At 35.8% G+C, this 26,849-nt stretch overlaps 1 protein-coding gene across 6 annotated transcripts in view; it reads right to left on the bottom strand.

Moving 5' to 3' along the window:
* The window catches only part of LOC138711693 (alpha-tocopherol transfer protein-like), a 53,167-nt gene that overhangs the window by 19,098 nt on the left and 7,220 nt on the right, over nt 1-26,849 (bottom strand). For 3 of the 6 annotated variants that reach the window (XM_069842828.1, XM_069842823.1, XM_069842827.1), the window contains exons 5-7: nt 26,168-26,278; nt 25,198-25,303; nt 20,195-20,466 (exon numbers count right to left, since the gene is read on the bottom strand). In XM_069842828.1, the coding sequence (XP_069698929.1) occupies nt 20,315-20,466; nt 25,198-25,303; nt 26,168-26,278 (369 nt within the window). In that variant the 3' untranslated portion in view covers nt 20,195-20,314. Of the gene's footprint in view, nt 1-2,105; nt 2,212-4,539; nt 4,651-6,955; nt 7,206-8,239; nt 8,409-20,194; nt 20,467-25,197; nt 25,304-26,167; nt 26,279-26,849 lie in introns of those variants that run through there. The other 3 variants (XM_069842825.1, XM_069842826.1, XM_069842824.1) reach the window with 3 other exon arrangements.

The following is a 26,849-nucleotide window of genomic DNA, read 5'->3' as shown; positions in this document are numbered from 1 at the left end:
CGGGACATACATCTTCAATTTCCGTACATGTTCCACTTCAACTGCAGCGGATTTCTCCATAAGAATATCTGCTGAAGCATACAGTTCATTCAGGTGCATGTTCTTTGTGAAACACTTTCTATTTTTGTACACACTCTTTCTCCCACTTCTCCTCGCGTTCCTCGTGTTGTTTTGTTTTAACTCCTCCTATTGTCCTTTTGTAAACCAATTCATGGCGGATTGTGGGATATTTGAGTAACTGTTTTCCATCATCCGGTATATTAATATAGCATTTTGAATATTTAATAAAAAGGCACTTTGGTACTCTGCCGCTTATAACCATGTACCCCATCAGGTAAGAACTGGTTAAGGTAGTCCAGGAATATCTGGGAACGCTTCTCTGAAAGCCTGTATCCTTGACAGTGTCTTAATGAAAATTTTCTTCACCATAGAGTTAAATGTGTTGAGCCTAGAACATTTTAGTCTTACTTGTTCTGCTACGCTATTCATACACTGGGCAAGACACGTGACATGTAACATACAAAGAGTTGGATAAAGAGTAATGCCAACAGTTCGATATTTCTGACGTGGTTTTATTCATAGGGGTACAACATTTACGTACCTTCAATATAGTCGCCCCCCCATATTTATTGCTTTTGCCAAATGTTTGGAAGGCATCGTACACCATGAGCGCATCTATATTTGTTGATGTTACGTATTGACCGCCCTATAGCACGGATTAGTTCATCTCTGTTATTGTAACGGTTCCCTCACTGAGATTCTTTCACTTTCGCAGAGATCGCAATCGCATGGACTCATATCGGATGAGTACGGTGGATGTTGCAGATAAAGCCTCATAAAATAAACGAACTGAAATAATAGAAATATGTACGATGATTGGTGGAAAATATAACTTTAAATTTGAGATTTGAAATAAAACACCAGCCCTAATTCGCAAAACCAAATTTTACGGGAATTTATTTTTGAATTTAATTGAACTAATAATTTCTGGGTTGGATTTATTAACAAAATTTAGATTGTAGGAAACATAGTCAAGCTGGATACAATATAAAGTTTTATTATAGCTGTTCTTTCGTATAATGAATTAAACTTTGGTTCATTAAAAATGTATGAAATGAATCAAAATTCACAGAAACATAAATGTCTACGCAAAATTTATTTGAGACAAGAATAGAAAAATAGCCTAAATCTAAATATCGATTATAAGGAAATTCCATGCCATTATAAAAATACTGTTGTGAGCCTAGTCGTTTGCTTTGCATTCAGTTCCATTTCAAGAGCTGTGTCCTTTCCAATCAAGATTTTAGCTTTCGACACTTCACATTCTCCACAGGCAAAAGATTTTGGAAGAGGAAAGGTATAATACAAATTATTGTGAAGACAAAACGAAAATATTCTGAGCCGCATTCTGTCTTTACTCAAAATTTTGTTCTGCATGCTTCGTGCTGGACGTTGCTGGTATACTTTTGCCCCTCGCCACACATTTTCAGTATCTTACTCTTATTTTCTCTCCTTTCTGGAGGCGTATCACTCTAGAGGAATTTCGCTATCAGATTCACTGGAAACGTCTTTCAGCTGGCGACTGCCATCCATTTTCAAAATTTGTCAAGACAGTGACTATCCAGCAACAGACAATCCCAAGCTGGCACAGGCGACAACGACACGGAGACCGACGCGATAAACTTTGGATATTGTTACATGCAAACGAAGGATGAAGACATCACAAACGCGTATAAAGCCATGGACTGGGTTAATTCTTGTCGGTGGATGGTCATCCTGCCTTAGCAGAGCTAACATCTGACGAAATGTGACTTTCTTAAAGAGGGACTTGGGCTGTTGTTTTCTTTGCGATCTCAAATTGGATTTCATAGGATTCTCCTGGAATTTTGTTTTAATTTTATTTCGTTCACTCATTCGTTCATTATGTCATTCTTTCACTCACCCATTCGTTAATTAATTAATCAATCCTTTCATTAAATATGGTGGATTGATAATATTTCCATGTCATTCGAACGTCTCAGTATAACCTATCTACATTCACGTTACAGCTCTCAGTTTCAAAACTGCTTAGTACTCCGAGGATTTAGTGATGGTGGAATACTTACTCCAGTTCTCTTGCAATGAACCTCCTGTCCCACCCAGATCATCGGGAAGGCACATTCTCGGTACTTGTTTACGGAACTCTGTGAGATCCTTTCCATGAACATAAACCTGGAAATTGTGTTATAACTTTTTAGCGCTTTTCGCAATCAGGATTATTTAATTATAAGGTGGTTAAGAAGCTACACCCTAGACAAACGATAATTAATTCGTCATACTATACCAATTGAATTATCAATAGAATTTAAATACTTCTAGTTCGGGAAGAATGGCTGTAACGTCACATAATTAGCACCGATACTAAGAAGTTAATTGTAATTAAAAAGAGTTTTGAAATTCAAATAATTGTCTTGGTTTTTTTGAAAAGAGTTCAACAAAGACCTAACGTATTATACACTAAGACACCCTCCCCTAACAATATATGCTGCAGGATTACGTATAACGAACTGGAAATAATTTTATGTGTTATATGAGTACCCATCTGATTTATGTAACATAGAATGAGCAGGACAGAAGGCATTATTAAAATGTACAATAAGTGGTACTCAGGATTCTGAGAGAAAAGGATGGATATAAATGAAGAAAAAAGAAACAAATTAATATTGCCTGCTTTAAATACAGATGCCCGTTGCAACAATCGCTTATATGAATGCTGTTCGTTTTAGTTTTCTTAAATCGAATACCAAAGAATTTAAAAAAGGCGCTAGCATGTTTTTCATAATATTCGTCAATAGTGAAGAAAAACTAAGTGTCGGGCAAGTGAATTGATCCTGGGTGTCCACAAAACTTATCGGCCAAATGTTTTACGGCAGGTTAAGTTCACTCTCTCTCTCTCTCTCTCTCTCTCTCTCTCTCTCTCTCTGAACATACGTCTCTGCATTTTAGTTCCACGATTAAGATTCACGTATGTAGTAGATAAGTGACGAGTATAAAAGAGCGCAAAAATTTGTGTTTAATTGAAAGAAAAGTGTTGTATAGCCTATGTATGAATTGTGGGTCCCTACTACCATGAGAGAAATATTGCATACTTCATATTACGTTCCGTAAGTAATTGTTACATATTTTTTCTCTGGTTCACCGAGACAAAATCAATCTGATATTAGGAATGAATTTACAATAATGTTTTATATACGCATTGCTGACAACTGCAAATATAGAATTGATAATAATGTAATGCTTTTAATAATTAGTAAAGGCATGTGGACAACAATAAAACTTAATTTGATAAAACCATAAAATTCAATACATTTTAACTTCTATTCATTTATTATTTTATTCATAAAAAAAACTTATCTGTATTTTTCTATCAACACAAAGACGAAGGAATTAGGCTCACTAAAGAATGTTGTTGACTCACGTTTTATGAACTGTCGGAAATCGAAAGTACGATTTGGAGCAATTTGTAATGCTGCAATTGTCACAATTATAAAAAGCTCACATACACAATGACAATTTAACACAGCACTAATTAGTAAAACTATTAACTAGCCCAGCAACAATATACATTGCAATTGATTACTGCTTATTTTGCAAGTATCGCCACAGGTAGCAGCACCAGCGTCGTTCCCACGCAAAACTGGTAGCTGTCCGGTATTATTATAGTAAGGTATTTGATCCTACAGCTTGGACTTTGGACGAAGGGCTAACAACCCATCGCCGTAAAATAGGAGATTGTTACGAAATTCAAAGTGAAAATCCATGGTAGCTCAGTTGGTAGAGAATTGGTGCGCTAAGCCAAATGTTCCGGTGTCGATACCCGGCCACGGAAGAATTTTTCCCTTGAATTTATTCAAGTCTGCTACACAGGAAGCTTTACCTGAGAGCTAGATTTACATAATACGTACGTTAACAGAAATCAGGAATTTCAAGTCATTCAGAGTTTGTGTGCAATCGATGTGGATTTCTGGCGTCTTGTCAGCCCAGTCGAGTTATGTGAATAAAAAGGGAAAAATTGAGACATTGTCGGATGATGTTCCTGGGTAGCTCAGTAGGTAAAGTGCTGCTGGGGTAAGCGAAAAATCCCGTGATCGATACCCGGCTCCGGAATAATTTTTCCCCTGAATTTATACATGCCTGCTTCACAGAGATTTTTACCGGAAAGCTAGATTAGGATAATTTACACTGTTTATAAATTTCTTATATTCATTCGTTAATTAAAATATAATGTTGATTTAGATAAAGGAAAAAATACTATGTAATTATTTATGTGAATTTATAAAGAGCAATCAATGTTTTTTTTTTTTAATATTATAAAGATTTACGTACCCTGCTATACACTCCAAGATTCTCTCACTTCTGTTATGAAAAGTAGAGAATTAATCTATTTATATGGTTATTGTTTGGTAATTTAATGTAAATTTGGCTTTTATTGGATCTTAGGCGATATAGTTATTAAGGAATCATAATTGTAACACCTAAATATAGTAAGAAAATACGTACCCTTGAAGTGAGTTTGGGGTTTAAAACAGCTTTAAATATCCATATGAAAACTTCAGCATAGGAAGGCGCATTTATGATGTGAAATGCTTTTAATCGAGTGTCAAGCGCATCCTGAAAAAAAATAAAAACTCATTAATAAAATCAAGCTCTTTTTATTTGTTATGTAAGCAAGCAGACGCTATACTAGTAAGTACAGCTGTTGAATTTGAGTTTGTGTACGCCTGTGCGGTTGTATATTTTGCTACACCTACAACTTCTACATAGGACAGAGAGGCAGATCAATTGAAACACGTTACAAAGAACACATCACAGCCATAACAAAATTGCAAAACACCTCCACGTATGCAGAACACATCGTAAATGCCAACCACATCTACAGAGACATCAACACAGACATGAAAATAATGCACATCCAACCAAAAAGCAAGAAACTCAACACACTAGAACAATGTGAAATATACAGACACACGAAAACACATCCAACGATATTCTGAACAAATAACTCAATTTCAAAACACATACACTCTTTGACTCTACACTACGAACACACCCACACAGGAAACAAGAGGCGCCAAGACCAACAACGACCAGTTCCGGAGATGCCCGAAAAATAGGTCGAAACATGTTAAGAAGGTTCGTTAATAATGTTTAACACAAGAAAGTTATTATTATTCCACTTCCGAAGTGATACAGTGTTAAAAGTTGTGTAATCAAGATGTATTATCATTACTTATTTTGCTTTATGTCATATCTTCTATATTACTTGGACGTAAGGAAATTTGTTTCAAAACGAAATTGTAAGATATCAGATATAGAGCAAGATTACTAATGCTGTAATCTGCACTTCGTACGGGTCGGAATGAGACTCGCCCGTCCATTTGAGACGAAGGTCTCCTTGCTGTTGACCACCGATGGACTGTACGAGAATTATCCATCGAACTTGGACTCGGTCATCTAACTGTGTGCCATTTTTGGAGAAAGAATTAAAGAAGAGTCTAGTGAAGTGTTTTGTGTGGAGAGTAGCATTGTATGGGAGAGAAACGTGGACGTTACGACGAAGGGAATAGAAGCGGTTTGAAGCATTTGAAATGTGGATATGGAGAAGTATGGGGCGTGTGAAATGACAGACAGAGTAAGAAACGAGGCTGTGTTGGACATATGGGTGAACAGAGAATGACGCTGAAACTGATCGGGAAGATGAAAACGAATTGACTGGGTTATTGGTTGAGAAGAAACTGCCTTCTGTAAGATGAACTGTGAACGGGAGAAGTGTTCGAAGAAAGTATGTATTTATGAGATGATAGGGGAGAATAAGATATGAAGAGTCCACTGCAAGATTGATGGATGTCATTTGGAATACATTTTGCAGGAGAAGCAATTGGAAGTTTGAAATGCTTAGCGCTCAAAGCTTAACTTTGATTTTCCGATCATTACTGGACAATGACTATCATTGTTAATGCTATATACCTCTCTATGTACATTCTATATATCTTAAGCTATGCATTGACAGTCTTTGTTCATTTTCAACAAAAAAGTGAGATCCATTATTCTTGCAGTAGACTCTTCACATATGAATCATTTGCGGAGACTAAGAGGAAGGCAGAAAACAGGGAAGATCTGAGAATGCTGGATTTGCAGTGAAAGGCCTGCTCTTGGGCAGAACAATATATGATGTTGATGCTTCTTCTGATTGAATAATTATTTCGAGACTTGTGACTTCCAAATTATTATCACGACAAGAAATATACTTTGAGTTCAATTAAATTACCGGAAAATTATCAGAATTATTTATATTACTGTTGATAAGTTTTAAAATCGTTTCTATCTGTTGTGGATATTAGGATGGTGTTATCTCGCTGAATATTAAAATCATATTGAGGAGTGTTTGACAGTTCATAAGAATGTGAACTCGAGTCTTGCGTGCTTGCTAATTCGTCAAATGTGATTTACAAATCAATTTATCCTGACTGACTTTAATTACATTCCGCTATCTCTCTTAAGGAAAGTATCTCAATTTGAGTCATACATACATATACATATGACTCTATTAAGTGTTCGAAAACATTTTTAAGTAACGTTTTCTAGTGTAGAAAATATTGTGAGACACGAATTGGGTTGGAAATAATGTATAGGAATGAAGTGATATGTTGCGCTAGTACGTCCATTGACTCTATTACTTGTTAACAAAGAGACCTCAACTCACTTACAGTCACATGCATCACTTGTTACACAATAGATGAACCCGACTACAAAGTTATAGGTGAACATTTAGATAAAGGAATGCGTTATCTATTGAATAATTATTTGTTATTTGTTAAATGACTGTTCTGTTTGCCAACAGTACTCAAACTTGAGAAATATGGCCGAAACAGATGGTAGGTAAAAATTCCGAGAAGAGAGAAAGTACATATCTTACCATCAGACAGACTATGCCTTTCTTCGCAATAGTAAACGTTACTCTAGAAGCATGTCCTAGTGTATAATTTTCGAAGTCACATACATATATATCTGAGAAGCAGTATTCTTCGCACATTCTGGCTTCATTTGAAATTAAAATCATCTTAATTAAATCTTCATGTATATAATTAATTGCATCCTTTTTTAGATATTTAATCATAATAACTCGGTCTCCTTCAGGTGTTAGTTTTGGCATTGGAAACCAACAACTGTAACAACAGAAATTACATATTTAGTACTTGATAATTATTTCTCCATGGTCACAATCAACAATAACTGGGTATTCGCCGGTGTAAATATCACGTAGATCAACATCAACATGAACATCAATATTGCCGTCCTTACCACCATACACCTCACATTAACCACCTGTAGCATTACCAATTCCACCACAGTAACCAGTTTAACCATGTCAGCACAATGATCGTTCCTGTTTGGCACCACATTGTTAAAGTGACCGCCATCATGTTCAGTTCTACAATTCAGCCTTGAGTAGTATTAGCTCTGTCCCAATAACTTCCAGTAGGCCTAAAATATTCATTATACCACCCACATAATCACGAATACCACCACCATCGCTATTCCCACCTACTGTGTGAAGTTCAACGCTAACATGCTAACAAAAAACTTAATTTATTATGACTATTACACTTTTACTACGTCATATTACTTTTAATCAATAAAACGGTACGAAAGGACGTCTTTCAACCAATCATGGCTGCTTATCGCACAATTGTATCGCGTCTATAACATTTGTTTAATTTTATCCCGTCCCTAGCATTTGTTTATTTTTAGCAGTACCCTAGCATTTGTTTCTCTTTTCGCCAACATTTCAATCAGCATTGGTTTGGACGTCAAAAAACAGAAAATTACAAACCACTCCAGTCGATGCACAGCACTTTCAAATACGACTCGCATTGGCATTCAAGAACAAGAATGAATAAAGATCACTGGTCATAGCAATGCACCTCCCCTGAAATCCTATTTAAAAATAAATGAAGAGCACCACAGGCACTCAAAACGTGAAGTAATATTATTTATATAATGAATTTATAAATTATATTTTATCTACCCTTGCTGTGCTGCACCTCTCTTTTGGAGAGAGACATACAAGCTAAATGAAGTAGATATTATAAGATCAATTAAGAATATTACATTGACATTGTTTTAAAAATCCGTCAATAAATAATTAACCTGAAAATTAAATAGAAAACTTTAACTAGAAAAAAGGATTTATATTCACGCTGTTTGAGCGATGTCCAGGAACCGTTTACTTCTAGGATCCCAGTCGCACATCAGATCTGGAGACAGAGATTTGAGTGTGTAGTACAAGTCTATGGACTGCTTTGTTCTCTCCATGCTGTTCTTGCAGCGTATCAACCAGCGTTCTAATCGGACCTCGTGTAAACTGCCTGGTAAAGAAACAAAACAAATTACAGGCTTCTTAATTTGGTTATTTAGATACAGTGTGGTAACTAGTGCATCCGTGAAAAAGGAGAAAGAGATACCTTGGGAGTGTTGGAAAACAACGCAAGGTATCCACAATAAGGTTTTAAATTCATGAAGATTATAAATGTCTTGGTGTCTGCTTCAAACCCACGACATTAAGAGCGAAAATTATTTTGTTTACCATTCTATGAAAACAAGATGGAGAGAGAATGTTATTATACATATAGTTATAGATGAAACACGGAAGAAAAGGTGAGACTGAGCAAATTAACACACATCTCTGGCTCTGACTTTTCTAACCGTGTAATAGTTTCAGACACTGTTTGTATGAAAACCAAATTATTTGTCAGAACCTTCAAATCCAGAGCGTTTTCCTTTGGGTATTTGTTGGCATTCATTCTACAGTACCCCCAACCACTGTACGCTTTACCCCTATACTCAGTACGCCGTTACGCGGATTTCCCACTGAACTGCTCTATCGGGTCCGAAATCTTGAAGCCTGGTGATATCGTCTCTCACAAAATGGGAAAGAAGATCGGGCTCTTGGATCAGCCCAGAAAAGTATTAACCTCCTCGGAGTGAACTAATACTATCAAGATGTCCACTAACATATCCTTGCCTGGTCGGTTCATTGTAGACGAAATATCCGCTAGCCGGGTTTCCAGAATTTCGAATTTCTTTGTCATGATTTTTACTACTGCGTAAAAGAGACATTATTTCGGAAAACACGTTGCTGCTTTGTAAATGTTATTGCTCCAGTCTTAGTAAGAACAGAAGAGCAGAGGATGAGGCAACAAGAGGAACTGACATTGTGGCAATCCATGGATGCACTCAAGGTACTCTTATTTTAGATCCGAAGATATTTTTGGAAAAAATCAGCAGCAAATCATTCAAATAAATGATGGAATGAGTCCATGTACAGCGAAAGCTCCCTCACATATGTGAGAGGTGCAACATTACAAGCACTGCATGGGATTACCTCCTTTTTGGTGCAGGAGGAACATTACTTCAATTCACGAAATCAACTTATCTTGTCGCCATCTTCACATGTGAAGATGTGAAAATAATGTATGATGATACTGAGGAATTCGCTATCCATTTTTCATAGTAATTTATATAGTGCCTCAATTACTTTAACACTATAATTTTGACAATATATTGTAGGTTATTTCGTTTTTCACTTCAAATTATTAGTTGAAATGTTGCAATTGTTTATTATGTATTCTGGAATCTTGCGATCAACAGAAGTTTTCGTTCAAATTTCCTTGTTTTGGATTTTTTGTACCCGTACCTGTAACTCATTAAATTTAGGAGTTTTTAGTACAGCCCATCTTGGCTTGTATTTAGACGAGTAGAATTGTGAAGACATGGCATAAATTTAACCGAGGTGTGTTCGGCGAGGGCATTTCTACCATTTAAAACAAGGTGCAACAGTGACGTAGAATATATTTTAAGCACATGCCTGCATGCGATTCTGATATTCTACATCGTTTTGGGACTAGAAACGGCCGCGCTAACGTACCTGACTTAATAGATATAAAATAGTTTAATGTAACTAAACAAACGTATTAATTAACGTGCAACACATAGGTGTATATTGGTTACGTTCCAGATTCTTCAGGCAGATGTGGTTCCATGGCTAGCCATTTCTTCAGAGCTTCTACTGCTTCCTTCACTCTTTGTTCATTTAATCCAAATTCTTGCCAAATTTTATGTACCACGTCTTTACCCGGGCCACGGAATTCTTTCGCCATTGTAATTCTCAGTCTGGAAATAGAAACAAATAAACATTAGTTTGTTTAATGATTGTGTATTGCTTATATTTAACATGTTGTAGCTTTAACAATTGGTAATGATGATTCATTCTGAATTTGTATCTGTATGTTACGTATTGATTACATAATTGAGGAGTGAAGAATCAAAAAGCGCTCAGCCCATCAGCAGACAAAATGCTGTTCCAAACGGATTCCCCCTGTTTCTGTAGAGCTGAATCGACCTGTGAAATGCGTTTCTTTCAGAAAGCGCTCCTTCAAAGTCTAAAATTGCTTTGGAATATGACGTTCGGTTCAAATAGCGCTGAATCCATGGAGGTGTTTCGAACAGAGGGAGCTTTGTAACATGGATGAAAATAATCTAGTATTTTCCGGTACGTGTTTCCTTGTGGAAGCAATCTGAAACTTACTGGAGTCACATGACAAAGCAGACTCATGCCATTGGTGAGCTGATGGTTTCGCGCAATTTTATGGTCAACAATGGCAGCTAAAGTTAAGTTGAAAGGAGATCTGTTCAGTTAGAGATATTCAGCGTTGTATAGCACGTGGGGACAATCGTAGTAGAAATTAATTAGTATGGAATTCGAAGTACCGTTTGCATTCTCATCGCTTTTTGGCTGCATACCGTGCTTCCCTCTTTTATGCCTTCCATAATAACATTCGCTGCCTCGTCTTATTTCTCCAGTATCTGCCGTGTGTATGGAACGAATATTAACATATAAAGAATTCATAAAGAAAAACGTCGAGACTCGGACACACTTTTGATCACTGCGTTAGAAATAGAAGGCTGTGGATGGTCTACTGCCACCAGCACACACGAAAATTCCATTCCAGGTCTAGCTTCATTCAGCATTTGGTTTCCTAGGCTTTTCAGGATTACACTCAAACGGTGGACCTACAAAAATTTATAATCTAAAAGTCTGTAACTGTCTTAAGTTGAAATAATGTCATATTAATTGTTAACATAACGTTATAAATCTAAATATTACAAACTACTCTTGCATGTCCATTATTTATTTTCAGCAAGAGTGTGTATGTAATTTTAATTTAAATTGATTCTTTCAAAGTGACTTCTAGATTAATTGGAATAACAACATAAGTAGGAATAGTAATTATTACAGGATATTATAGGCTACTTCTCGAAGACCATCGTATTTCGAAATGTGACTTTCTGGGCTTATAATAATTTTCATCCAAAAAGTCATGTTTCTAAATGTAACTCTTGAATTCATATAATGGCAATCTGGCTATGCTTACTTTTTCATAATTAACGTCACATTTTAAAACAATACTCTCTTGATACAAACAAAACGAATCTTAGTTCTCTCTTCTCGACAATACATTTTCAACGTCAGATGTAGCGTTCTTCGTGCAAAACGTGTAGTGATAACAAGGCAAGATCTAAAGCACAATTGAAATATGCCATTGTTTCTATTAAACAAATTACGAAAGTCTATGAGCGCAGCGACATCCTAACTATCCTCTAGCGGGTAATTTTGGAAGCTGAGTTATGACAAGTTACCTGTTAAACGTGCATCTCAAAAAGAGTCCTTCTAAATCAGTAATTCAAAACTGCTTAATTTTGAATTGTAACATCCTTCTTCCAAAGAAGCGACATGGAAATAAATATTGTCTGTGAAATTGCCGCACTTCAGCATTACATTCTTGTATTATAAAGACTAGAAGCCAAAGCTTTTGTTCTTATTCAATACGTCATAAAGAGCAACGATACACAACCTACCAACAACTGAGGTAGTTCATTGAAGCCGACGACTCTGGTTAAATTATACTCCGGCGAATAACAACATCGGTTATAAAGTACATAGGTGCTGATGGTTTATATTTCGAGATAATGCCGTTTATTCACCATTTCCTTTTAGATCCTTCCATAACATTCACTTGTACATCAATTTCGAAATACTTCAACAAGTCAGAATGAAACAAAAAATGTGAGGATTGGAACTGAAATAGTAGTATAGAACACCTAATAAAATTAATTCATGTGCTTCGAAATACCGCTAAATTCTGGAATTAGGTTGTATTTCATTAAGAAGAAGAGAAAGCAGCTGTCCGTTGAACTAACAGTGACGACCCTATATGACGTTATGTGATATAAATTGGTACTTAGCTAGTTCCGGCTCAACTCACAGATTTGCAGACGTCCGTCACTCCGTGGTTCCCAGCTCTACTGACTTGTTCCCTTGCAGATTGTGTTAATCGGTGGACCATGTTCGTATAATATCTCTCAAAATTGAAAATACGCCAATTTTTTTATCGCATGTTATTTTAAAACACGATAGTGGACATATACAGGGTGATTCACGAGGATTTACCGTCCCTTACGGTGCTTACTTCGGAAGATATTCTGAGCAATAAAGTCACATAAAAATTTGTACTAATCTCAATATTTTCAATATTGAACTATTTTTTTTACATTGAACTGATGGAATTTAAGAAAATCACACTTTTCAATATACGTTAACAGTCTTATAGAGTAAAATTGGACTATTTATTAAACGTCGAGATATTAAAGTCTTATAACTAAATAAAAAAATTAACTGTATTTATGAAATTTGCTTGTCATAAGACGACACGTGATGTTCTTTCAAATATAAATAACGTAAAAATCTTTGCTGCATCCTTTCTATTTGCATCTGATGGGATTGGTACAGAGGTGACCATATTATAGACGCATACTCTAGCTTACTCCTAACTGGAGTTTTATATAGAGTATCAATAGTCTTTACACTTTTATTTCTTTTGTATTTCTGATTACAAATCCTAATTTTCTATATGCATCAATTACCACGTGACTTAAGTGTATTTTAAAACATAATTTGTGTGTAACATGAATGCCCAAATCCTTAAATGATTCTACTCTAGGTAACTACACACCATTAATTTCATACGAATTTTGAGCAACTGTCTTATTTTTAGAAAACGTCATGAAGATTTAACAGAAGAAAATGATCGATACTCCATCTATATAGCATGTCCAAATCATACTGTAGATTAAAAATGTCGTCTTATTTATCAATGGCTTCATACAATTTAACATCATCTGCATATAGTAAACATTTAGAGTGCAAAATCTCTTTAGGTAAGTCATTGATATAAAATAAAAAGAGCAAGGGGCCAAGATTGGATCCTTGGGGTACACGTGAAGTTACTGTGAATGGTTTTGATTTTATTTGATTGAATGAAACATACTGCTGCCTGTTTGTAAGATATGATGCTATTAACTTTAAGTTTGAAAAAGATAATCCAAAACTTGAAAGTTTATTAATTAAAAATTTATGGTCAAATTTATTGAACGCTTTGGAAAAGTCAAGGTATATCACGTCTACATTCCTGCGATTATGTAACGTATTAAATGCCTTTTGTGTAAAATTAATTAGATTTGTTGTGGTAGACCTATGGGTGTAAAATCCATGCTGATTTATATCAATTGCACTATAAACATGTTGAAAAATTCGTGTGTAGAAAATCTGCTCAAATACCTTGGATGGGGCACAAACTACTCTGCAATGGGTCTATAATTTTTAATTTTACTATTATCTCCAGGTTTAAACACATGGCTAACCTTTGTTAATATCCATATTTTCTGAAAAGGTTTTGTTTTTAAAATAATTATACTAGAAACATAAACGATACATAAGTGCTTCGAAACACGCTTTCAATACATAAGGAGGTAAATCATCTGGGCCACAAGATTTTTTAGGCTTAAATTTTTTTATAGCAGTCAAATATTCTTGTCTAGTTATAGGCTCAGTTGATAATGGATAATTAATATAATCCGGTCTTACCGTATTTTATTTTTGTGTGTTGTGTGATATCTTTACAGAGTAAACCGAACTAAAGTAATCATCAAACGCTTCCGAAATAGAATCATTAGTATCAAAAATGTGATCTTACCTAGTCATTAACTTTGCTGTGATATTTTTGCTAGTTCTCCTATTTTTTATATAGTTCCAAAATACTTTAGAGCCGTTTTTGAAAGTATTATCTATCTCAATAACATAACTATTATACGCATTATTTGTCATAGTTTTAACTCTTTCTAATTTGAATAATTTCAAGGGAAAAATTCTTCCGGTGCCGGGATTTTTTTTTTGTTTAAATTGTTCTTTATTATACTCAGATAAATGCATCCCTCTCCTGAAATATTCTTTCAACTTGAGATTATTTATAATTATTTATTTTGTAAACCAGGATGGATATTTCTTTTCAGCTGAAACTCTTTTCTTTGGAACTGTAGAATCCATTTCATAATATAATATATTATTATTATTATTATTATTATTATTATTATTATTATTATTATTATTATAAATTATAATATAGTAATATTATTACTGAGTAAAAGTAATCCGTAGCAACATCAAAATCAGTAAACTATGATAAAAATTGCCCGTTAGTATTGGAAAACAATTTATATTGTTTATATAATTGTAATGTGTATTGTAAATTTTATTGTGTATTGTTTATGATTTTATTCTGTATTGTTTATCATTATCTTGTATATTGTTTATATTGTGTATACCACTGCCACCGGATGCTTGCCACTTGCATCGTAAATACATACATACATCCATACGTACATACAAAAACCTACATACAAAAACATACATGCATGCATGCATGCATGCATACATATATACATACATAATACATACATACATACATACATACATACATACATACATACATACATACATACATACATACATACATACATACATACACACACAATTCTAGGAAGGAGCTTACTGGAAATTACTACACGTGAGTTTAACTCCTTGTAAGTTGCAAGTTGGAATTCTGGTTGAGTGTAAGAGAAGACCATACATCTTTAACTCTGCCAGGTTGAATGAAGGCATTATTATTATTATTATTATTATTATTATTATTATTATTATTATTATTATTATTATTATTATTATTATTATTATTATTATTATTATTATTATTATTACTGTTATTATTATTTTTACTATTATTATTATTAGTTCTATTATTATTACTATTATTATTACTAATATTATTAGTATTATTATTATTACTGTTATTATTATTATTACTATTATTATTATTATTATTACTATTATTATTATTATTATTATTACTATTATTATTAGTATTATTATTGAAAATCATTTTCCAGACGACTTCATATTAGTGTAACTGTGAAAATATTAGGAACTGGACCCATGGTTATATGACATTCGTTTTCTCAAAAATGTGTTCGGAAATAAGCTCCGTAGGCAGCAGTAAGTCCCTTCTGAGTCATCCTGTACAATTTCAACTCTTAAAAACCTTACAAATTTCATGACGGGTACAGCTGACTATGATGACCAAGGACTTGTCTTTATTTCAGACATCGCGTCACCTCAGTCCTGGACTCCATAGGAATATCTCAAAGGTCGGAGAGATCGCATAAACAAGACTGCGACCCATGCAGTAAAGGCTATCTCCCCTTTCTATTAATATCTGCATACAGACCACTGCAATGCTGGAAGTGTTCTGTGACATTGTAAAATTCACTTGCAGAAGGAAAGGTTATATTGGCTCGTATCAAGTTCTGCACATTTGAAGGACGAACCTAAAATTCTGTCTGTCATCTATTATCATAACACACAGTTCTCCTAAACAGAATAAGCATATTGGAAATTAACTGAATGGCTTTTCAAAAACACGCTAAGATATATTTAATTCATTCATTCATTGTCCTGCCCGAGGTCAGGTCTTTCACTGCAAATCCAGGTTTCTCCAATCTTCCCTATTTTCTGTCTTCCTCTTTGTCTCCTCATATGATCCATATATCTTAATGTCGTCTATCATCTGATATTTTCTTCTGCCCCGAACTCTTCTCCCGTTCACCATTTTTCTTCCAGTGTATCTTTCAGTAGGCAGTTTCTTCTCAGCCAGTGACCCAACTAATTCCTTTTCCTCTTCCTGATCAGTTTCAGCATCATTCTTTCTTCGCCCACTCTTTCCAATACAGCATCATTTCTTATTCTGTCCGTCCACTTCACAAGTTGCATTCTTCTCCATATCCACATTACAAATGCTTCTATTCGCTGCTCTTCACTTCGTCGTAATGTCTATGTTTCTAGCCCGTAAAAGTCACCCTCCATACAAAGCACTTCATCAGTGTCTTGTTTATTTCTTTTTCCAGAGGTCCGTAGAAGATGTTCCTTTTTCTATTAAAAGCTTGCTTGGCCATAGCTATCCTCCTTTTATCTTCCTGGCAGCAGCTCATGTTAGTGCCCAAGTATCTGAAGGTGTCCATTTGCTCCACTGCCTCATTTAGAATTCGAAATTTTACCTTCTTTAGTTTTCTTCCTGTAACCATTGTCTTCGTGTTATTTGCATTTATCTTCATCCCATACTGCTCACAGCTGTCATTTAGAACAGTAACATATTCTTTAGTAGCATCTCGTCTTATGCTAACAACGCCGTACTGTCAACAAATCTTATGCACTTTATTCTTTTCCTCCTACTATGTAACAATTTTTATCTCGAGAAGGAAGCGAAAAGAAACAAAATTGTGTTAAGCTTTTTGGTTTGAAATATCTCAAAGAATGACTCTTTAAAATTAAGAATATTAATAATAGGGTTAGTTCTATATATTGCTGGATATATTTATTGAATGGTCCACACCTGTGAAATAACAGTTAACGCGTCTGGCCGCGAAACCAGGTGGCCCGGGTTCGATTCCCGGTAGGGCCAAGTTACCTGGTTGAGGTTTTCCGGGGGTTTTCCTCAACCCAATATGAGCAAATGCTGGGTAACTATCGGTGCTGCACCACGGACTCATTTCACCGGCATTATCACCTTCATCTGATTCAGACGCTCAATAACCTAAGATGTTGCAAAGCGTCGTAAAATAACCTACTAAAATAAAAATTGTTGAAGTAAATAAACTTCATGATAGAGGAAAACGAAAGGAAGTTGTGTGTGATGACATCAACATTCGCCCACTTATGATTCTTGTGCTGTTTGTTTTTAAAAGTGTCACATAGTGCTCAGATGAATGAGAAGTGATCACTGTTTCGAGGTTGTGTTAAAATGACTTTGTGCTTGAAGCGTGTGTTAATGCAGACTTGTAGACTGACAGCGCCTTGAGCAGTGCATACAAATGCTGCATTCTCATGTACACAAACATGTTACGTCGTTAGCGAAGCCGGCGTACTGTGACGGCAGGGCAGTGCGTCCGGAAGCCTTGGGTTCGAAGTGCAGTGAACTAGTCTGGAAGTTTGGGTTCGAAGTGCAGTGAACTAGTCTGGAAGTTTGGGTTCGAAGTGCAGTGAACTAGTCTGGAAGTTTGGGTTCGAAGTGCAGTGGACTGTTATCTGGAAGTCGTGGGATCTATGTACAGTAAACTTGATTGAGTGAACTAGAAGAACTAGCCAACGCTAACGAACTGTGAACTGTGAACTGACAGTTCTGTTTTGTAAATAGTCCTTTGTGAACATTAGTTGAAATTAGGAGTACATTGTTGTTCTTCTCAATAATAAACGTGAATAGCCATTGTTATTCTGTGGAGTGCAATAACGATTACAGTGTTGCAGTGTTGAGTGGAATACTCACTGTTGACGGGTGTGATAAAAGATAGAAGTAAAAAACACATTGTTGTTTGAATTAAAAGTGACAATATTTAATACGAAGGTGAATTCCATTACAGGGCAAATCGACAGAAAGTTGGCTAGCGGTTAAGGCTCCCTTCTTTTTAATCGACATTAATGGCAGTACGGACGTCAGTCCAACGTTCTCGCCATTGTTACCCCAAGGAATTGCCCCTGGTACTCATTTCTGTTAGTGAGTGGTCAAATCCAGGGCCATAGTGCGGCCGATAGGATTAGGAGCCTTATTCATAAACGAGACTTTGGATGAAGACTTCCCCAAGTCGAATTTCGTAGTAAAGTTTAACTTTGTTCAAAGTCCTATTCATAGGCAATACTTCTGAGACTTTGACTTTGACTTTGGTAAGTCGAGATTTGACGATCTTGTTCTAATGTTGGCAATCACAATCACTGCCTTCTAAACGAATTAAATTAATGGATAGTTGAAATAGAGTAGGCACTGCCACAATCAAAGCCATCTTCTGAGACACAAACCAATGAAACAATTGACTATCGGTACATGTTAAGCGATTGTTAGCCGTTCTTACAGCTTTACATAAGAATAATTATTCGTGGGCTTAGTGAGGATCTCAGGCAAGTAAAGGAATTGACATTTTTAGATTTTTACACCAATAGATAATAATTCGTTCTTGTACTTGGTCACAAAAAATCTTAACTCAGTTTCGAAGTCTTGTATTCGTATATAATACAATAAAATTCGTAACTACAAAACATGATGGTATAGGTCATCTGAAATTGTATTGCCTGCTAAGAATTTTGTTGTGAATAAAACATCGATTGTAGTTAGGTTAGGTTCACATTAAGCCCTCGAATTATTTCATTATAAAATAATTTTATTCTGAAAATATGGAAGATAAGAAGATGCCACTAATGACGGACTACTTAAAAATTAATTGAAATTAATATTCAGAATACATTATTTTGACGACCGCAGGATTAAAAATTAACCGCATATCCAACTATATAACATAAGTATCCTCTATATAGAATGAAAGAGTCAAATCATTATTACGCCATCAATTACCAGTAGCGTAAAATCGCGATGAAATAAGAAATTAAAATATTGGTGGAACAGATAATCCTCTTTGATTTTTATTCATGAATGAATGTTGAAACATGACGAGGATATCTAATACGGTCTGTTTATCAAATGTGTACCTTGATTTGAATTTATTATCTATTTCTAATAATAAGCTAAGGAACATGAATAGGTTTAGATGCCCTCAATACTCTAAAAAAAAATTCAACAATTTTCCAAATATCAGTCATTTTCCTGATGTCCACGAACGAAAGTCAAAGTCAAAGCCTAGATTTTCGGCGGCTTCGAAGTAAAGTCACGATTGAAGTTTACTTTCGTCAAAGTGTCGAGTGTGAATAGGAAAATGGTGACTTTGTACTTTCCAAAGTCAACTTTGGTCCAAAGTCTTGTCTATGAATACGACCGTAGATCATTGGACAAAATTCATGACCACGTCTGGAATCTAACCCGCGACCTTCCGGCTTTGTAGAAATACACTTTTATTTTAATTTAGTCAGCAATATTTTTTTTCAAATGTGAAAAAGAATAAATTCTGGTTTATTTAAACAAAATCATCAACAATCAAAAAAAAAAAAAAAAACAGGAAAAAAGCAATTACTCTACTGGTACATCTGTCTTCACTGCTGTTCAATACACTGACAGTGCACAAAATCTATGTGTACAGAGCACACTTTGTTATTGATGGCTGATGTGTAGCAGGGTAGCAAAACACTCCTCGAGCTACATCACACTTTTTCACTGATGGTTCTACAGGCTTGCATAGACATAACGATGTGAAAACGACGGTTGTTAGAAAATTCTAATGAAAAGGTGTTAATTAACCTTTGCAAATATTCCATTAAACAAAATCACCAACAATCCACAAATACGACGCACTTGCGATAACACGGTGAACAGTCTGCCTCTGCTGAACTTTCCTGCACGCTGTAGAGAAACTCGTTTGTCATCTCGCAGTCCATCATATAATAACGCTGTACGTTCCATATTATGTGCGGTTGAATTTGCAGGATCATCAATAAACATTAATAAATACACAAAACGTACAGATAAACCAGTACTGTAAAGAAGGGTGGCTGCGTACATTCTAGTTATTAGTCTGGATCAGATCCCGTTCTCTATTTTTAGGGGTTTCCTTCTAAACTCACCTTTTTCCATTTTACTGTATTACGTTTTGGAACAACCTACAACAAATAAAGCACGTACTTGTGGTACACAACATCAGCCTAAGTCCACGTATGGTACATAACCAGACAGTTGAGACGAATACAGGGTCGAAAGAAAGATGTGACCACTAGGCTTTAATGTATTTATTACATAGGTTAATATAATAAACAAAATAGACTTCTATTATCATTTGCATTAAGAGTTAAATCATTTACTTGTCCGTGAATGTTACAAAATTTAAATTCAATTTAGTCAACATTGAGCTCCTTGAAGGAACCCTCAAACCCGAAGACGTCGTCAGAGCTTAAGGCACCTCCTTGCCTTTTGCTCTCGTCAGACTTGAAGTTCTCGTGTTGGAGGAACCAGTCACGGTAACTGTCTACTTTCTTAAGCCACAGATCTGAAACAGTCCCAGCAAAATATTAGACGGCTGCAAAAACAAAATGTAGAAATAATTTATAGTAAATAGAAAGTGGGACCAATGTATGATACATTGAATTAGCTATCTTTTTTTAATGTTATAAAGCCTTTTTATTGAAAGACGCTAATGTGTTTGAGTACCTAAAACAAATTCTTTCAGTACCTCATTTAGGACTTATAAAACATCAAATAGAGTCTAAGTAAAGGAAGAAAAAACACTAGTCTATAGCTATTTAAAGAAGTAATACAATAGCAACAAATTAGAAAATTATGGACGAAGGCAAAAAAGTAACATCAGACGCACACAAAATTGTTGTAGACTGTGGGAAATTGTACTTGATTGTCCAGAGTGTGTTATGTAAATATTAAAGTTAGTCTAAGGTACCGGTGGAAAAGTGTCACTTACAATTATACACCTAAATGCATTTAAAACTCCACAAAAAATTGTTTTAACTGTTGAAAGCATAGTTGGCTTGGCAATAAATTAATACACCCTTCGCTGAGTGTTCTAGAGAAGAAAATTGACGCTGAAATATGTAGTTTATAAGTAGAAAAATCAATTTCTACACCAACAGACGTCAAGGGACATACATCTTCAATTTCGGTACATGTTCAACTTCAACTGCAGCGCATTTCTCCACAAGAATATCCGCTGCAGCACACAGTTCATTCAGGTGCATGTTCTTTGTGAAACACTTTCTATTTTTGTACACACTCCTTCTCCCACATCTCCTCGCGCTCCCTGTTCTTTTTTTCTTTGAACTCCTCCTATTGTCCTTTTGTAAACCAAATCATGGCGGATTGTGGGATATTGGAGTAACTGTTTTCCATCATCCGGTATATTAATATGGCATTTTGAATATTTAATAAAAAGGCACTTTGGTACTCTGCCGCTTATGACCATGTACCCCATCAGGTAAGAACTGGTTAAGGTAGTCCAGGAATATCTGGGATCGCTTCTCAGAAAACCTATATCCTTGACAGTGTCTTAATTAAAATTTTCTTCACCATAGAGTTAAATGTGCTGAGCCTAGAAAATTTTAGTCTTACTTGTTCTGCTACGCTATTCATACACTGGGCAAGACATGTGACGTGTAACAAACAAAAGGTTGGATAAAAAGTAATGCCAACAGTTCGATATTTCTGACGTGGCTTTATTCACAATGGTACAACATTTACGTACCTTCAATATAGTCGCCCCCCATATTTATTACTTTTGCCAAATGTTTGGAAGGCATCGTACACCATGAGCGCGTCCTTCTTTGTTGATGTTACGTATTGACCGCCCTATAGCACGGATAAGTTTATCTCTGTTATTGTAACGGTTGCTTCACAGAGATTCTTTCACTTTCGCGAAGAGATCGTAATCGCATGGACTCATATCGGGTGAGTACGGTGGATGTTGCAGAATCTCCCATTGCCAGCGGCGCAAGAGGTTCTAGAATGAAGAATTATGGTGTTCTGTACCACCAAGTTTCGCCGTTTTCTCCTGAGCGCTGGACGAAAATAGTAGTGCAGGAGCCTGCAGTAGCAGTCCTCGTTTACCGTCTGTCTTGGAGTTACAGCGTGCTGCAATATTCTCTCATCAGTCATAGGCCAAAGTGAACTTCACCTTCACAGCACTTTGTGTAGGGCGCACTTTCTTTCCACGAGGACAACCGAGATGCTTCCATTCATTTAAAAGTTTCGTTCATACTAGCGAGTCCAGGTTTCGTCCATAGCGACGATTCGTCACCTTCCCTCTGGTAACGGTCCGACAAGGCCTATGCGACTGCCATTATTGCACCTCGGAAATTTCGTGGGGTATCCTACGCGCTGCAATTTCGCGGTAACCCAGAATTTCGTGCAGAACGTGAAGCACAGTTTTCTGATATACTCCAACTTTCGCTGCTAACTCACGCGCAGTCCATCTGCGATCATCATCCAACAGTAAACAAGGAGTTGAACTGTGTTGTTCTACACGTGGGGTCGTCCTGTATGGAGGTTGTCCTGAACGTCGTCCCTGCCTTCCAGGAACGCTTTACCCTACTGTTTCACTGTGCGATATGGCAACCCTGCATCGCCACATGCTTCACGCAGTGAGTACCAAATGCTCTGTTTAAGGTACATGAATCATTTCAAGGAAGAAGCGGGATCCAGCGTGTACACAACGAAACTGTTCCAATTTAATAGGAACAGCACCAATGAACCTGTCCAGAAACACTTGTTCCGTCCTCATTTCAAAGCACCATTCTTAACTGTCGGCCTGCAAGCCGTGACGTTCGTCCCCACCCAAACAGAAAGATCACTGCAGCATAGCAGACGAAAACCTTCCGTGTACAACTAACGATAGGTCCAGTAATGGCCTGAGCACAGAATCCGTAGGTAATTGATTACGTGCAACACCCAAGACGTTACATGGCGAGGTCGGTGCGAACAGGAAGAGCAGCAGGGCGAGTGAGTTTCTGATTACACGTCATCAGTCAGGAAAAGAAAAGAAACCGTTAAAATTTGAAAAATCCAATCAGAAACACAGTCTCGATTCTAAAGTGAACACGTAATTAATCCATATCTGTGAGCATATAAAAATGAAATAACGGTACCTATCGTAGAATGCTAAAACTAGTAGCAAGTAGTGACACCTATGTTAGGAACCAGAAACTAAATAGAATTTAATTGAAAGAAAGAAGAAACAATGTATAGAATTACAGAGAAGATAAAACAGACAGACAGAGGAAAGAAAGAAACGGCAAGCGGCGAAAGAATCGTCACAGTGTGTTTAATAACAGAATTACACTGGAAGTTTTTACGCTGATAGAATGATAAAGAGAAAGTGGAGTAATTGTGCACCGACACATAGGACAAAAATTGAAGATTTCTTCCACAAGAAATCCAGTGACTCGCGTCTTTATGTCAAAAAGATTACCATTAATGTATATAGTTTAAGAATACCGGTAGTGTATTCCATCGCTGAGGAGTGCAAGTTAGCACGCCTGGCTGTAAAATGAGAGGGCTCAGGTTCAATCCTGGTTGGGTGGCGATTGGCGAAAGTATCGTCACAGTGTATTTAATAACAGAACTACACTGGAAGTTTTTACGCTGATAGAATGATAAAGAGAAATTGGAGTAATTGTGCACCGACACATAGGACAAGAAATTGAAGAATTCTTCCACAAGAAATCCAGTGACTCACGTCTTTATGTCAAAAAGATTACCATTAATGTATATAGTTTAAGAATACCGGTAGTGTATTCCATCGCTGAGGAGTACAAGTTAGCAGGCCTGGCTATTAAATAAGAGGGCTCAGGTTCAATCCTGGTTGGGTCAAGTAACATGGTTGACGTATTTTCCTCAATGGGGTAACTTTAGACGCTAGATCGTGGACACATTTCGCTGGTATTTTCACCTTCACTTCTCACACATGCTAAATAATCATGGCAGTTGATAAAGCCTCATAAAATAAACGAACTAAAATAATAGAACAATGTACGATGATTGGTGGAAAATATAACTTTAAAACTAAGATTCGTAATAAACCACGAGCTCAAGACCACAAAGCCAAATTTTACGGGAATTTATTTTTGAATTTTATTTTAACTAATAATTTCTGGGTTGGATTTATTAACAAATTTTAGATTATAGGAAACAAAGTCAAGCAGGATTTGAAATCAAGTTTTATTATAGCTCTTCTTTCGTATAATGAATTAAAGTTTGGTTCATTAAGAATGTATGAAATGAATAAAAATGCACAGAAACAAAAATATCTACGCAAAATTTATTTCAGAGAAGAATAGGAAAATAGCATACATCTAAGTATCAATTATAAGAAATTCCAAGCCATTATAAAAATACTGTTGTGAACCTACTCCTTTCATTTGCGTTCAGATATCATTTTCTTCCATTTCAAGACGTCAAGAGATGTGTCCTTTACAACCAAGATTTTAGCATTCGACACTTCACATTCTCTACAGGCAAAAGATTTTGGAAAAGGAAAGTTATAATAAAAGTTAATGTGAAGACAAAAAATGTTCAGAGCTGCATTCTGTCTTTACTCAAAATTTTGTTCTGCATGCTTCTTGCTGGACGTTGCTACTATACTTTTGCCCATCGCCACACATTTTCAGTATCTTACTCTAATTTTCTCTTCTTTCTGCAGGCGTATCACTCTAGAGTTTTTCGCTATCAGATTCACTGGAAACTTTTATCAGCTGGCGACTGCCATCCATTTTCCAAATCTGTCAAGACAGTGACTATCCAGCAACAGACAATCCCACGTTGGCACTGCCGACTACGACACAGAGACGGGCAAGATAAACTTTGGATATTGTTACATGCAAACGAAGGATGAAGACGTCACAAACGTGTATAAATACATGGACTGGACTGTTTCTTGTCGGCGGAAGATCACTCTGCCTTAGCAGAACTAACATCTGAAGAAATCTGAATTCCTTAAAATGGAATTGGGCTGTTGTTTTCTTTGCAACACAAGTTGGATTCCTGAGGATTCTTCTGGAACTTTTCTTTAATTTTATTCTGTTCATTCATTCGTTCACTATTTCACTCTTTCACTCACCAGTTCGTTAATTAATTAATTCTTTCATTAAATAAGATGGATTCATAATATTTCTATGTCATTGGAACTTCTCAGTGTACTGTATCTAAATTCATGTTACAGCTCTCAGTTTCGAAACTGCTTAGTACTCTGAGGATTTTGTGACTGTAGAATACTTACCCCAGTTGTCTTGCAGTGAACCTCCTGTCCCACCCAGATCATCGGGAAGGCACATTCTCGGTACTTGTTTGCTGAACTCTGTAAGATCCTTTCCATGAACATAAACCTGGAAATTGTAAGCATTATAACTTGTTAGCGCTATTCGCAATCAGGCTTATTTAATTATAAGGTGGTTAAGAAGCTACACCCTAGACAAACGATAATTAATTCGTCATACAATACCAATTGAATAATCAATAGAATCTAAATACTTCTAGTTCGGGAAGAAGGGCTTTAACGTCACATAAATAGCACCGAGAATAAGAAGTTAATTTTAATTAAAAAGAGTTTTGAAATTCAAATATTTGTCTTGTTTTTTGAAAAGATTTCAACGAAGACCTAACGTATTATACATGAAGACACCCTCCCCTAACAATATATGCTGCAGGATTACATATAATGAACTGGAAATAATTTTATGTGTTATGAGTACCCATCTGATTTATGTGACATAGAATGAGCAGGACAGAAGGAATTATTAGAATGTACAATCTGTGGTACTCAGGATTCTGAGAGAAAAGGATGGATATCAATGAAGAAAAAAGAAACAAATTAATATTGCCTGCTTTAACTACAGGTGCCCGTTGCAACAATCGCTTATATGAATGCTGTTCGTTTTGGTTTTCTTAAATCGAATACCAAAGAATTAAAAAAAGGCGCTAGCATGTTTTTCATAATATATACTATGTACTTAATTATGTGAATTTATAAAGAGCAATCAATGTTTTTTTCTTCAATATTATTAAGATTTACGTACCTTGCTATACACTCCAAGATTCTATCACTTCTGTTATGAAAGGTAGAGAATTAATTTATTTATATTGTTATTGTTTGGTAATTTAATGTAAATTTGGCTTTTATTTGATCTTAGGCGATATATTTATTAAGGAAGCATAATTATAACACCTACGTTTAGTGAGAAAATACGTACCCTTGAAATGACTTTGGGGTTTAAAACAGCTTTAAATATCCATACGAGAACATCAGCATAGGAAGGCGCATTTATGATGTGAAATGCTTTTAATCGAGTGTCAAGCGCATCCTGAAAAGAAAAACTCATTAATAAAATCAGGCTGTTTGTATTTGTTCTGTAAGCAAGCAGGCGCTATACTAGTAAGTACAGCTGTTGAATTTGAGTTTGTGTACGCTTGTGTGGTTGTATTTGTTGCGACACCTGCAACTTCTACATAGGACAGAGAGGCAGATCAATTGAAACACGTTACAAAGAACACATCACAGCCATAACAAAATTGCAAAACACCTCCACGTATGCAGAACACATCGCAAATGCCAACCACACCTACAGAGATATCAACACAGACATGAAAATAATGCACATCCAACCAAAAAGCAAGAAACTCAACACACTAGAAGAATATGAAATATAGAGACACACGAAAACACAACCCAACGATATTCTGAACACATAACTCAATTTAAAAACACACACACTCTTTTATCCTACACTACGAACAGACTCTCACAGGAAACAAGAGGCGCCAAGACCAACAACGACCAGTTCCGAAGATGACCGAAAAATAGGTCGAAACATGTTAACAAGGTACGTTAATAATATTTAACACAAGAAAGTTATTATTATTCAATTTCCGAAG

This window comes from Periplaneta americana, chromosome 13 (assembly GCF_040183065.1).
Source record: "Periplaneta americana isolate PAMFEO1 chromosome 13, P.americana_PAMFEO1_priV1, whole genome shotgun sequence".
Classification (NCBI taxonomy): domain Eukaryota; kingdom Metazoa; phylum Arthropoda; class Insecta; order Blattodea; family Blattidae; genus Periplaneta; species Periplaneta americana.
The sequence above is the reverse complement of the archived record's forward strand: the minus strand, read 5'-3'. Positions and strand labels throughout refer to the sequence as shown.